This window comes from Lissotriton helveticus, chromosome 5_1, assembly GCF_964261635.1.
Source record: "Lissotriton helveticus chromosome 5_1, aLisHel1.1, whole genome shotgun sequence".
Lineage (NCBI taxonomy): Eukaryota > Metazoa > Chordata > Amphibia > Caudata > Salamandridae > Lissotriton > Lissotriton helveticus.
In genome coordinates this window covers 1,358,713,804-1,358,729,566 of record NC_136065.1, presented here as the reverse complement: position 1 = coordinate 1,358,729,566, position 15,763 = coordinate 1,358,713,804, and the positions used below count along the sequence as shown (strand labels likewise).

Here is a 15,763-nt window from a genome sequence, read left to right as displayed (position 1 = left end):
TGCATGAGTGTCTTGGACGGCCTGAGACGGCCAGCCAAAAACACATGAGCACATAGGGAGAGGAGTGCGCTAGAATTCCTCCTCCTCCCTCCCATGCCTCTGCCCCCCCTTCCAACACCACTGGCTAAGAGCCAGCAAATGTGAAATAAAACAATGCAAGAATTCGAGCCAGGAAGTGAGGCGATGCTCCTCCGCCATTGTGGAGGAGCCGCCACTGCTCAGCTTCTCTCCCATCCATTACAGAATTAGGCTCAGAGACCAAATATCAGGATGAGAGCACCACTAAAGTGAACCTCGCACAATTAAAAAATGCTTCCCACACTAGCAATCAATGAGCACCTCCCAGCCAGGCACACCCTTCCTATGTATCAAACTACTGTTGGGTTAATGCACTTCTGCCCTACCACAAAGGTAATCTACAATACAATATACTTTATGATGAAGTCTTTCAAGAGATATGAGGTAACTACAGGTGACATAAGATGAATAAACACATGTTTTTATGTATGAAGGAATATGCAATATTTTAACATTCAACAGATAAGACCCTTCAGCCGTCGATGTTTCGCCTCCATTGTGTTGTGGGGTCGAAGTGACCTAGCAGGAGCCATAACAACTAAGAAATAAAGAAATGCACTTGCAACATAGTTCCCTTACACACAGTTATATTTCCCTGCCTCATTTGTGGTTTATAAACGGACATGGCCCTGTGCCATTTTGCAGACAGTGGTGCTGGAACATCTTTCATAGTGGGGGTGCTGCCATCAGTGTTACATCACTGAAGTTACAGTGGTTGTGAAAATCCAAGCATCACACAAAGCGCAGCAAACGAGACACACAATTGAGTGGAAGCACGGTAAGCGTGTGGCTTATAGCCTTTGGTGTATTTTCGAACACACTGTTGCATATATGCTAAGGAAGCATGGTGTGGTTGCACACTGTCTTATACAGCCTGCACTTTTCCTTTAAAATGGGCACTAGGTTTTAACATACATGCAGTTTTATTGCTGAAAGTATACAGTACACAAATGATAATGTGTGGAAATCAGGTTTCATTGACTGTTTATAATTGGCATATTACCAAGGAATGTGTCTTGATTTTATATCATTAAAATATTATTTATTTATTTGCGGGTTTGTATAGCGCTATGAATCACTCCCGAAGGAGTATCTCTGCGCTTTGACGACAGATCTAATAGGCAATAGTCCTAGCAGAAGGAATTGATGCATTGATTCTGAACAAAATAAGGTAGTTAACTGACCGAACTAAACAGAAAAGTTTTCAGATTTTTTCTAAAATTCAAGTGGTCAGAACACTGCCTTAGTGATAGTGGGAGCAGGTTCCAATATGTAGGCCCTACTACTGACAAGGCCCTGCCACCTAGTCTGGTCTTATTGATTTTAGGCACTTTTAGCAACAACTGTTGGCTGGATCTGAGAGTACGAATGGGGTTATATGGCGCAAATTTAGCGGAGAGATATTCAGGTCCTAAATTATGGAGACTTTTATGGATGACACAGCAAGTCTTAAACTTGACTCGCAGTCGTATGGGCAGCCAATGGAGTTTGCATAACAATGGTTTCGATGGAGTTCTTGGAGGTGCATTTAGCACCAATCTGGCTGCAGTATTCTGTATTACCTGCAAACGATCAAGAACCTCTTCATTAGCTCCTGCTAAAAGACCGTTGCAGTAATCCAGACGACTGATCACCAGGGCCTGGACTAAAGTTTTTCTGTGGGAATCAGGCAGGAAAGGGAATATCCTACGTAGGAGGCCAATCATATGAAAACATAGTCCCACTGTTACATTGACATTCTGTTTCATAGTCAGCTCAGGTTCTAACCGAACTCCCAAATTCTTGATTGTGGATTTGGGTTCGGGGATTGGGCCTAGGTCCAAAGGCCACCAATCAGGGGACCATTGGATTTTGGCTTTCCCAAAAAGCATCACTTCCGTTTTCCCCACATTGCATTGGAGAAAATTACTGGACATCCAACGCGCCACTGCCTGCATCCCTTCTGAGAAAGATTGTATAATCTCAGGAGTCAGATGTTTGTATTAGTGTGTATTAGTTGTATTAGTTACAAAAAGTGCTTCATTTGACTTTCCCAGCTGCTGATATATTTTGAACAATGTGTACTGGTCATTTTGTTGTGTGTTAGAAATAAATCACACCCTACAGCCTTTCTGTGGTCACCTTGAGCAAAAAAAAAAAAGACAATCAGACTCTTTCACCAATTCAATATTGGCTTATATCAAGCAACAAAAAAAAATATGCAGGCACTCCCACCAATCCAATGTCGAGTCACGTCAAGCAAAAAAAAAAAAGATAAGCAGGCACTCCCACCAATCCAATGTCGAGTCACCGCAAGCAAAAAAAAAAAAAAAAGATAAGCAGGCACCCCCATTAATCCAAAGTCGAGTCATCGCAAGCAAAAAAAAAAAAAAAAAAGATAAGCAGGCTCCCACCAATCCAAAGTCGAGTCACCGCAAGCAAAAAAAAAACGATAAGCAGGCACTCCCACCAATCCAATGTCGAGTCACCGCAAGCAAAAAAAAAAAAAAAGATAAGCAGGCACTCCCACCAATCCAAAGTCGAGTCACCGCAAGCAAAAAAAAAAGATAAGCAGGCACTCCCACCAATCCAATGTCGAGTCACCGCAAGCAAAAATAATTAAAAAAAAAAGTTGTTCAATGAATGCAGATTGGAGGTGGGCAAGGCGCTGAAGGCGCGAGTCAGGATCGAGTCACATGCCTGACTCTGGCTCAGCTCCAAGTTCTCTTCAACCCTCAAACCCAAAGCTAGCTCAGCTTCCATGTGACTTCCCTACACTGCCACCACAACACTTCTCTCACTCTGCAATCCTCCCCTTCTCTCTGTTGTCTCTCCTGCAGCAGAGGTGCTGCTCAGACTTGGGACAGTGCAGAGCAGCACAGCCCATCTGCACACAGCTCCCACCCTCAGAGGATCAAAAAATGAAAAAAGGGTTCAGAATGAGAGATCTGCGACAGCGGTTGACGTAAAGGGGTGTCACGGTGTTTCAGCTCCTCCACCGTTTATTTTGCTAAACATGCAATTGTCTTTGCTGAAGTGCTGAACCACTCCTAAAGTCAGGAGATGCAGTTGACATTATTACGAGGAAGTTTCCTTACCTTAACTTTGTCATTTTAACCAGAGGGGCTACTTTTGCCAACTTGATCTAATATGTAATAGGGTACGTTTGCTTTAAATGTGAAGCAAGTATCCTTTGAAATAAAATAGGAAAGGGATATCCATCTAGTGGCTGAATTGCACAATTAAGAACCTGAAAAACTGTGACCAATCTCAGCTTCATTTCTCGGTCAACTGTGTGATGCTTGGCATTTACCTGAAATACATCAGTTCAGGGTTTGGTTTGTACACAATACTTTTATGTACATGGTTTAATAGATTAAAATGTTGCTCTATCTACATTAACACCATAATCCAAATATAGGGGGCTCAAGACACCTGACTTGCCTTCCATGGTTCTCTAATGGCATCATCGTGGGCTTGAAAGGGTTTGTTTCTAAGATCATCTTTAAAAACTCACTTCTAATTATTGCCATCCAAAGCACTGATATAATCCAAAATACTAAAGTGAAATGTGTCCAAGTCTCAGCCTATGTTTACACAATATTTGTTGCATGATTTACATTCAAAACATTTTCCTGGCGTGGCTCATTAAGCAGCTCTTCCAGCCAAGCCAGACCATTGGCTCGGCTCCAGACCGCCTCTCTCTATTAATTTGCTGGCTCACCCTCCTCTAATGCAGATGCCGGGTATGTTAACATTCACCCTTTTTTTCCTTTTCTCTTCCTCTCTAAATTCTACCTACACCTAAGGTTGCCATCTGGACGGTTTTCTACCGTCGCACCTGTAATGTGATGTCCTAGCTTGTACAAAAACAAGCAAAATCATCAAAAGCCGGTATTTTTGAAAACTTTATCTGTACATTCTTCAAGCAGCAAATGTTAATAGAAAGCACTTTTAAATGATATCTAGAGGTGCGTTAATGATACATTTATAATAACTGAAATAAACAAAGACAGACAATTCATGTCACAAATGAATATATCCGACTTTGTGTACTGTCCTATTTAGGATCATGCCCAAGCCTTTGCAAGCACTTAAAACAACAACAAATGACCTGTTATTTTCTCCTGGAAAGGTGGCAATCCTACCTACACTCTATCTTTTTGCTCCATGCTTCTTCATCAGCCGCACATTTCCCTTGCTTTCTTCTTTCCCATGATCCTTTACTCCCCTTCCCTCCAGTCTGCATCCGACGTCACTGCCAGCTTTTAAGGCCTTCTGATTTACTTCCTGGTGAATCCTCCTCCCAGATGCCCTCCTTCTGCCAGCCCCTGTCATCCCTTTACCTTGCCCCCTTCCCCAGTGCCAGTGCCCTCGGATGCCGACTATGTTGTGCTACGTCTTCCCCGGGCGCCCTCTGAATATTCTTCCCCGGGGGACTTCCCAGTGAACATGAATGGCAACATATGTCATATTTAATCAGCCGTCTTGTTCATCAGGAGTAATGAGCTGTGTGACGGGCAGTGAGCATCCATCCGGCTGCCCGCGCGCGCTGCTCAGCTGTCGGCGCAGCCCCGGCCTCCTCTCGCGAGCGTGGCGCGAGGGAGGCCGGCGGCGCCCAGAGCAGGCCCGGTCCAAGGTCTCGCCGGCCCTGGGGGTCGGAAAGAGTGTGCAAAACTCCACACCAGCAACTTGGTCCAGATCAGCAGCGTGCCCTCCAAACGGCTACATTACTGCACAGTATTGGAGGGGGAGTTGTCAAAGCTGTTTCAGGACATAGGTGTTTGGGCTAGTTATAAAAGCTAGATGTGGCCCTTGGCACAGGATAAACAGGGGCAAGTGACCCAGGCTCCTTCCACAGGTCTGTGTGAGGCCTCAGGATCTCCAAATACTGACCAGTGACTGCTGCTTGCTTTCATAGTAACCAAGGTTCTACACAGCAGGGTGTCGAAGAGGAAGGCAAGACAGAGTGCATCATGGGGAAAGTGTGTATGTGCAAACCTCTGGCCAGATGTGGACAGACTGATGTGGGAGAATATTGGGGGTAGGGATAAGAAATAAAGAAGGGGTAGACGCACTAAATGAGATCCGGTGCTTAGTGAAGTTGTGCAGAATTGATGAACATTGTTTAAGCTGTTGGTGGACAGTTCCAGATTACCAAGTAGGCACAGTAGGCACCTGCCAATGAGCAGTCGCGCCCAGCATGGCTCACGGGTGGGGGGTGGACGTGGGGTCACATGGGGTGGGGGATGGGCAAGTGGTCGCGAGGGAAGGGGGGTCGCATGGAGGGGGGCTTTAAATAACAAAAAAATTAAATAAAACTCACCTTTCCTGGGTCCTCAGTTTTCTCAGCTCCGGCTCAGGCTCCTGCTTTCCTGACTCCACAGGAACAGGAAGCAGGCAGACCCCACTCCCCTAAGCCAATCACATCACTGCAATGGCAGCATTGTGATTGATTGGGACGCCGACCAAACAGGCGTCTATGGGGAGGCCATGCCTACATGGCGAAAAGGGAGAGTGCACATGACTGGGTTGGTCGGCCCCAGAGGGCCGACCAAACACGGCCCGCAGCATTTGGCAAGCCACTCCTCCCCGACCTTCAAGCAGACCCGCCCAACTCCCACCCCCAACCAAACCCTTCTGCTTTCTCGCAGTGCGAGAAGCAGAAACATAAAATGGTATTTATAATACAGAAACATAAAATGGTATCTATATTACCATTTTATGTTTCTGTTTCTCACACTGAGAGAAAGCAGTGGGCGACGCTCCTCAGCCCACATGGATGAGCCGGCCCTGCCTCTGAGGCCCATTCCTTTTAGGGACCCTGCGGCAACGAATCAACATAATATTGATTTGATCTTGAAAGAAAATTACAATCAAGCTTTCTTAAATATTGTTTCCAAAACATAGAAAAAAAATTAATTATCTCAAAGAAATGAAAACTTTACATTAAAGACTCTATAGAGAAAATGCTGTGTTAATGTAATGTACCCATTAACAACATAAAGTACATAAACCAGAGACACCAGATTCACATAACAATTTGCCTCTTAAAAGCTCATCTTCTGGCAGCTCTCAGTTTGTAAAAAAAATCCGGTGCATTGGGTATTAGGACATCATTTGAGAAGGGGGCCCGTAATTTCGACTGCTCAGGGGCCTCCGAAGGGTTTAATCCGGCACTGTTGATGGCTATGTGTATTTAGTAGCAGAACGTTTTGTTTGTTGGGTTGAGGGTTCGTCGCAGAGATGGGGGTGGGTTACCAGTGCCAGAAAAGCAGATGGTGCATTTGGGCAGGAAAGGCCACTGTGTGGATCCGCAAAAGGATGTAAGTCTGCGGTTGTCTGTCACAGCTGCCCTAGAAAACTTTTTTTCATGTTACCCTAGAGACCATCTAGTTGGCAGCTGTACATGCCTGAAACCATGGAAACCAATGATGGCAGGGTTGTCGTGTGCCCAAAGTGTCTCCCATTTAGATTTCTAAAGAGTGGTTACGGTACTCTGGCTATTCAGAAAATGCATGGCTACATGCAGGCTTTTATATTATAATTCCATCTTTTTTACTGCACCCCAGGGGTCAGACTGTCCACTGCCAATCTAAAATCCACGGAGTGCCACATAACAACGCAGGAATGTGATAATGAACTACGGAGGACCAAACCTAATGGAAGCTTGGCAATGGTATTGAGATTCCCCAGCCGATGACCAGCCCTGTGGAAAGGTTTCAGATTGTGCCACTGCTAACGTCCTATGTGACCATTCAAGGAGTCATGTTGATGATGTGTCTGACTTGTTAACCAAAGTCAATTTTACAGCACGGCCGTATAGGAAAATGCCCTCTCCCTTGAGTGGCTCAAAGAAAATAACCTGTCTGATCAGGATTGTGACCTTTGTCAGTTTTAGTCTTGGATTTACTAACTTCACACCCTTACCAGGAAGTGATCCCAATCCCTGAATGCATAATGCCAGGCTCTCCTGGCACCCATCATCACATGCACAATTAAACCATGACTGGGTGTTTCAGAAATACTATTCTTCCAGAATCACATATTCCAAAACCATAAGTTCATATGAAAGGAGGGTGCGCGGTAAAATAGAATATAGTTTGGATTTGTTTAACCTTTTATGGCCCTGCTCATGTCACCCACAGAATTTCAGAAATCCAACTGGTGGAAACATTCAATATAAAATGAAAATATTTTAACCTCAGAGGGCAACAATTGCTCGTTTTCACAATGTTTATGAAAAATACATGTATGCTATTCTCATACTACAAAAGTGCAAAACAGTTTTATGATACCCAAATCATCACAATCTCCGCATTGTATTAATTGTTCCAGTTCCCAATGACTTTCCTTAGTTTCACTTGCCAGAGTATACCTTGTTTCAAAATTGCATGACTTCCAGTCCCCTCCAATAGCACCAGGTTTACTGTCCTCTAGTCCAGTGCTTGCATTCAATTATACACCATTGGATCACAGCCAAGCAGTCATTCCGCTCATTTGTAGGCCATCAGATTGCAAATGAGGGATGTCACGGCCAGCTAACTCGTGTTTTATGGAATCATCTAAATTCTAAAAATAAGACAGCATCCCTGTGCACTAGGCGGAGGACCACAAAACGTGTGTGGTTTTAGACTTTGTATCATGGAAGTCTGGAGATTACTGCAAAAGTATGTGGTTTTATACTGCGTATTATAGAAGTTTAAAAATAATGTGGGCATTTATTTAAAATATTATGTGAACATGGCTTTCGGGTAGAGAAATGCTTTTCATCTGATGAACGAGAACATTGGCTGCAGTGCAATTAGAGATACAATTACCTAGAAACCTGAAGAATGTGTCCAATTATGAGCAGAAGAATCAAATAGCAACAAGAATTAAGCCCTGAAGACGTAGATGATTCGTGCTGTGACATCATTTGTGATTCAATGGCCTTCAAATGAACAGAATGACTGGTTGGCTGTGAATCTCACACTCTGACTCCAACTTTACTTTCTATTTTTAAATCCTTAACTCCACTCCTGCTTTATTCCATTTTTGACAAAACTCTTACTCCCTTTTGACTCCTATTTTAAATCACTTACTCACCCTTCAGCTTTATTTCCTGTTGTCAAACCCCTTAGTTTCCCTCTCACTTTTCTTCTTTTTATATGAACACCGTACTCTCACTCCTCTTTGCTCCATTTTTTTGGGGAAAACCACCGAGCCCCTTCACACTTTACTTCCAAATGTACAACCACCTACTCTCACTTTACTCCTTTTCAAACCGCTTACACCCACTCGGTGCCATTTCCGCTTTACTCCATTTATGTTAAATCTCTTATTGGCTTTCCCGGCTTATCGCCACTTCTTTTTACAAATCCCTCATTCCTACTCCCACTTCACTCCTTTTTTTTAAATCCCTTACTCCCTCTCCCACTTTAATCCCATTTTTTTTTACAAAATCCTTACTCCCAATTTACTTTTTTTTAAACCCCTTAACTCTTACTCCCTCTTTACTCTATTTTTCAAATCCTTTGCCCCCTTCCCTCTTAACTCCCATTATTTTCAAACCACTTATTCCCCATCCCACGTTACTCCGTTTTAAAACCCTTACACACACTCCCACTTTCCTCTTTTTTTAAACAAGCCCCTTACTATGTCCCCTTTCACAACTTTACCCATCCTGAATACCTAACCCGTTCCTTTCTACCGCTTTTTCATGCTGACCTTTAAAAAATTCCATTTTGCGCGGAAACATATTGTGGTGGAAAAGGTATCGCATCATTTTAACTTTTCTCTAAAGTGAAGTTTCGTCTGCTGACTTTCTTCATTATAGAAATTTGTCAAAATGACAGCTTAGCAAACAGGATACTGCCCTAGGCATCCGCGTTAAAGACTTTCAGCACTGTGGACAGCGTCAGCGCCATCCATGGGACTGAGCTCTCATAAGATAACACTGGGTCATTGCTCCCTATGAAGAGGTGTCCCACACAGCACAGTATGGTAAACAGAACCCACGCCTGCCTGCAAGCCATGGAGAATAGCCCACGGCTAACTTGAACAGTGAGGGATCAATACATTCTTCTCAATATATGCTGAACAGATATTTTATGGTTATTATTAAAGTAGTTTATTTTAAGGTAATAACCCTGGTTGAGTCACCATACTTATAGCACGCGCAATAGCTGTTCTGTCTGGGAGACTCACTAACCCCCATGACCTAGTCTTGACTGCTTGGTCATCTCCCCAAAACAGTCAACGAGGCTTTGGAGACCCAACTTTCTATCCCATCCACCAAAATCATCATAGTCCACAGGCACTTTCACATTTGATATGTCATGGCCAATCCTACAATTTGAAAGATCTGGTAATGCTCGATAGGGGAATACAGTCCCATTGGATTTACAGACAATAGTCACCATCTTGAATATGTAGTGCCATATTATTTTAAATCTGGGGTCATGACAAGAGTTATACGCGATAAATACTTTTATTTTTCACCATTGCTCAGTATTTTACCTTTGAAATTATTCTAATTGAAAACAAATAGCACATTCGTTTTTTAAAGGAATATTATTGGCTGGATAATAATCTTTATTTATGGTGATATCTGGTATGCACACTAATCTTGACCACAGTTCATGGCATTTCTCTTGTTGCTCGAAATCAGATACTGCTAGGGGTCCAGGAATTTAAGAGAGTTGTGGCTAACCACTACATTTGTTTTATATGCAATCCTTGTACAGTAGGAAGAATATGTAGTTTACAGGCAATGCTACTTTATAGTCCCTACATTTTCTTTTTATATCTGGGGTCATATTATGGATGCAGTGTATTTTCTTTGATTGCGCTGGGCTTATCTTTCAAAAGGTGCGCCCAGCGCAATCCAGGAAAATAAACCACATTTCGGTGAAGGTGTTGCCTCCCGGGCAGCGCATTCATGTGAAAAACGGAGCCGCTTTTAAAGCCGCTCCGTGTTTTTACAGTGCTGGCGGCAACTCGCCTGTAGTTTTGATGAGGATTACATATCCCCTTGCCGGCAGGTGCAGTCAGTGGAGGCCTGGGGGTTCGATGGAACCCCCTGAGCACCCGCCAGAGGGCTACAATCCTGGGCGCACTGACAGTGCGCCACCTCTTTGATGGCGCACTGTCAATGCGCCTCCTGAGTGCTTCTTTGCTGCTGCGCCCGCATCAGTAATATGGCACGGTGCAGGGGCATAGGGATTCCCTGAGGAAACTCAATCTTGAGGCAGCGGTGGTGCTGTATGTGCGCCAACACTTTCAGTATTACTGAAGGAGCATCTGAGGACCCTTCTGTAATACCAAATTCCCCCCGGGGGCACGCAAAGTAGGCACAAACACCCTTTACACCCCGGGGCACTTCTATAATACGACCCCAGGTTGAACAATGCAACTGTCTCCAGACCATGTGCAATCACCAGAAAATACGCTTTACAAATCTGTACTGAGAGGTGCATACGCTTTGGCCAAAAGTTGATGTTCCTCTGCACAACCCTCTCAGTTAAAATAATGTGAGTGGTTCCACTTGAAAAGGGATCTTGCATGAAAGAGTTGGTTGTGGCGACAAGCAGTTGATAAAGACTGATCTGTTTATTATGAAATATTATGACAAAGCCAACAGCAAGCCTGAATTATTTATTGTGAAAAACATATGTTAAAGACATTACTCCTTTAAGGGAAGATTGATGTTTCACTGTTCTGAAGCCTGTAGAAAAACATTTAACATGGGATCTCATACATATATGTATTAGGCAAGGTTTTGTTTTTTATTGGCCACTTCTTTGACAAATATTTATAGTGTTATCACTGCATGCCTGATGGTTGCCTTGTGAGAATGTTTATGCTCAATATAGTGGGCCTTAGTTGGGAATGGCAACAAGCCATGATAAAGGCCACTTGGTTGATTGGTTTGTTGAGAGAAGTTATATAAGATGTCATTGATCATCATGATCAAGACAGTGGATCTGATTTCTTTTCTGTGAAAAACATATGTCAAAGCCAATAGGTCTTTTTAGTGTGGATTGTTATTAGTTTACAGATTACCACAGTAGACAAGGTGTTTGGTGGTGGTTACCCACCCTCTCAAACACTTGAGATAGAAGATTTGCATCCAAATAATTGAGATGGCATAGGTCTGACCTGTTTGTTATGAAAAGGTACATCAAAGGCAGTAGGCCTGCCCTATATATTGTGAAAAAATGTTAAATCCAATAGGGCTTTAATGATGGAGTTCATTACACTGATTTAAAGTTTTTACATAGTGATTTCAGTTCATGGCCTCCAACAGATTAGCATAGTAGGCAAGAGTTTGGATGTTGTTTACACCCACTGAGAAACTGTGGTTGAAATATTTGCACTGTGATAAACTTTGTTAGGCCCTCTTAGGAAGGGCTGTCAATTGATTTGTCAAATTTGTTTTCGTACATATTTGTAATTTTATTACTTATGTCATCCATCTCAGAGGATATATCAGTGCATATGGGTCCAAGCCCAGTTATAGGATTTTAGATATCAAATGCCCATTTAGCAGAGTGTGCTTTATTTGGTGTATTGTGTTACTAGAAAATGAAAGTCTTTAGCAACTTTCTGAATGGAATGTGGTCACTTATCTGTCTAAGGCAACTGGGGATTTACTGAAAAATGTATGGCGGGGAGGTGGGGGTTCCATGGTATGAACTAATGTTTCCAGTGTAACCCCATTTGAAGCTTCCACACTTAATCTACAAGTGCAGTTCTCTGAAATGTGACAGTAAAGACGATAACCTGTGAATCTTCCTCTGTAGGAATAGCTGGCACACCGGTGACATTTAATGAGAATGGAGACTCCCCGGGACGGTACGACATCTACCAGTACCAGTTCAAGAACTCCACGCCAGAGTACAAAGTCATCGGCCAATGGGCTGGCCACCTGCATTTGAAGGCAAGTGTATGACTCGAGGTCAAGACTTGAACCCTGCATCACACCTACGGTCAGGGTGAATGTGTGCATAGGCTCCAGGAACAGTGTTGCTGGGAGTGTTATGCTATCTTGTGTCCACAGCTGACCTGATGTGGCCAGTATTATTCTATTCTGTGGCACAGAGAGGTTTAACAGGGTCTGCAAGCCTGCAGTCTGTCTGCTATGGAAGATGTTATTAAATCCTGTGTCACATGGGTGGGTTGATAAGGCCTGTAAGGACTGGATGCCTTGTATATTGTTGAGAATGTTATTACATCCAGTGTCACAGGGCTCTGAGATGGTTGTGCAGTGATTGACAGCACTGTGTGGAGAGGTGTGTAAGATTACATTTGTTGTGTTCACATCATCAGGCACATCAGCCGACATGTGTTGCGCTCTCTGGACATGTTTTGACCATTTCACTTTTACTATTTAAAGGTGTGCAACCTTTTCACAATATAATTATTGGCTCAAAAAAGTCAACTTGTTTGTGCATTTTCTGGAAGCATATATTTTGCCTGGCTGGCTAGCACCCTATGCTGCTTATTCGGTTTGATGCATAATGTTAAATATTTTAGAGATGTGCTTTCGAAAAATGTTCCATTTTGTTGCCTCTGTTGTTTTCTGCTGTTTGGGGTGTTGGGTTTACGTCATTCTGTGACAGAACCAATATAGGATGAGGTTATAGGTTCTCTGGACCCTTTGATTTGAAGGGGGTTCTATACTGTATCATAGAGGCAGTATTAGATGGTCCTTAAAGGCCGGTCTAAGGGGGGCATTAGACTAGACTGCTTCACGGAGCTCGCCTGAGATGTGTTTGCAAGGAGTGCATGCCTAGAGACATTTGATATACCATGTATAACATGGTTCTGTAAGGTCCCTTCACTGTGCTTTAGGGGGCAGGGGTCCTATCCCATGTCACAGAGCTTGCATTAGATGGTTCTGTAAGAAAAGCGGTACTTGGCTGAAGGGCCATCAATTGTTATGTTGTGCCACAGAGCTCTTCTTGGCTTTTGCTGTATGGTCTGAGTGTCTGGTGTTATGTGTGGAGGTTTACACCCTGTGTCCTGTGCTGTGTGGGGAGGTTTACATCCTGTCTCACAGAGGTGGTGTTGGATGTTTGCATGGGCTGCAGGCCTTGTGTTGTCTGGGGCGGTAGCATGGTGTTGACGTGGCTCTGCAGGAAGGCAGAAGGGTCTTCCTTTAATGTAACAGAATGTTCCGAGCTGGCTGTTGGAAGGTTTTGCAGGCAAGGGCTACACCTCCCTTAATGCAAGGTTCTTCTGCCTGCCATTTGTCCCTCTGCCCGAGATGGCTCTGTAAGTGGATAATACCAGTCCATGTCCTTTACAGTATCCGTTCCTCCTACTGTTGTTGTAATCAAACGTCTATTACAGCCTAGCTGGCATTTCACTGTGATCTGCAGGTGGCATCTCCTTGGTGACAGAGTGCTGTGGTCCCAGGCCCAGCTCTCCCGTGATGCTGCACTGCTCTGCTTCCTCCGCGTTTTTCTCAGTGCTTTCTACTGTTTTTGCCTCGTTGTTTTACTGCTTTCTCCTTCTTATCCTCCTTCTGTTTTGAGTGATTTCTCCTGCTTTTTCCACATATTTTACTGCTTAACCTTTCCTTTCCCTTTGTTTTTCTGAGAGCTTTCTCCTTCTTTCCCCTCTTTTTTTCACTGCTTCTCCTTATTTGTTTTCTCATTCTCCGCTCTCACCTGCCACCCGTTTTCTGCCTGGACCTGCCCACCTCCTTCCAGTACCCCTCCCTCCTCCCAGGACCTACTTACTGGAGGTAACAGCGTGGCTGTGCAGCAGATGTGCACAGTAGGCATGACTCCGGCGAACCACAGGCAAAACTGTCCATGCCTATTCGAGCCTGTACGGCGCCCAGCACCAGAAACCCTGGTTGTTCCATCCCTCGCAGCTACTCTGTTATTGACCTCCAAGCCTTGGACCCTGAGCACATTGACAAAAACAACTGCTGCCGCACATCTCCATGCACTACCAGAAGACTGGTCCCCTGCCAGCACTGCCACTTCAACTGCAACACCGACAGGTCACCGCAAACACAACACCACGCCGACTGAGAGTGCCACAAACCAGCTCAAGTGCATTCTACTCAATGCACAATCGCTCAGCAAACACACCACAGAGATCTGGGACATGATCTCATCCCTCACCCCGGGCGTCATCTTTTTCACAGAGAATGCCACGTCCATGCCAGACATCACCATCGCCACACCCGGAGGCCAGAAGATAACACACCTGGACCAAATCAACAAACATGGAGGTGGAAATGCCATCATCTACAAGGACACCATCCGCCTCACAAACTCCTCAGATGACCCAACCCTGATAATGGATCATCTTAATTTCCAGCTTCACATAGACGGAAAAGCACCATCAGAGACACCATGGCATACTGACCATTGGGACCATGCCCCAGCTTATGCAACACCATCCCTGACCTCATCACCTAAATCACAAGAGACACACTCGACCCGATTTTTACATCCAGCAACAGATTCAAGCACAACCAAATATAACAGCTCACCTCAACTGACCACTAAATCATCCACTTCAGCATCTCAGCAATTACCAACACAGGCACCACAGCTCCCAGGTTCACATGCAGAAAATAGAAAAAGATATCAGAAGACCAGTGGAGCATGGTTCTCAACTCGCACCTCCAAGACACATCGCTGACCCAGAGCAGGCTGCTAAGAACTTCTCCCACTGGATCACAGAATGCACCAACACAATCGCCTCAACCAAGCCACCCAATTCCAAAGTACTGGCCAGAAGTACCAGCTGCTTCTCCACGGAGCTGAAATCCTCCAAACACAACTTCCGGCGACTAGAAAGGAAGTGGCTTTCTAGCGGAAAGACAGAAGACTATACCACCTGCAAAACAGCTCTCAACCAGTCCCACCGCCTCCTAAGAGAAAGAAATAGGAATGCTCTAACAGAGCATTTCGTATAGAAACCAGCACAAAACACTGCAAGGAGCTCTTCACCATAGTGAAACAGTTCTCTAATTCCGCAACCACTGGGAATGGCACCAACCCCTCCCAAAATATGTGTGACACCCTAGTGGACTTCTTCCACCCCATGATCGCAGCCATCTATGAGAACTTTGAACTATAACCACCCACCACTGACAGCATCATCTTTCTTGCACCCACAAACATAAACACCAGGCACCTGCTCACCTATTGGGACCCTCTCACAACTCAAGCCACAGTCTCCATCTTGAGCTCCATAAACACAGGCGCATCCACGGACCCATGTCCCCACCACATCTTCAACCTTGGTAGCGGGACGATTGGCAACAAGCTCAAGAAAGTCCTGAACTCGGCCATCACCCTGTCCTCCTTCCCTGAGGGCTGGAAACTCGCTGAAGTGAGGTGCATCTTGAAGAATCCATATCCTGACCCAGCAGATCCAAAGAACTAGCGGCCCATCTCCCTGCTCTCCTTTTTGGCAAAGCTGTTTAAAAAGGCAATCAACCAGCAACTCCACAAACACTTGGAACACCACAACCTCCTGGAACCCCTCTCAATCCGGATTTTAAGCCAACCACAGCACCGAGACAGCCTTGATTGCAGCCAATGACAACATCAGAGCCCTCCTAGACAGCGTCAAAACAGCAGCCCTCCTCCTCCTGGTCAGCCACCTTCAACAATGTCTCCTACCACAGCCTGATCAAGAGACTCCACCATATCAGAAGCCATGACGACGCCCTCAAATGGAATACCTCATA

The 15,763-nt window shown here is 44.5% G+C and overlaps 1 protein-coding gene across 1 annotated transcript in view; it reads left to right on the top strand.

Moving 5' to 3' along the window:
• Window positions 1-15,763, top strand: part of GRM4 (glutamate metabotropic receptor 4) — a 1,152,011-nt gene that overhangs the window by 926,484 nt on the left and 209,764 nt on the right. The window contains exon 7 of the mRNA XM_078644246.1: window positions 11,844-11,980. Within this exon, the coding sequence (XP_078500372.1) occupies window positions 11,844-11,980 (137 nt within the window). The remainder of the gene's footprint in view (window positions 1-11,843; window positions 11,981-15,763) is intronic.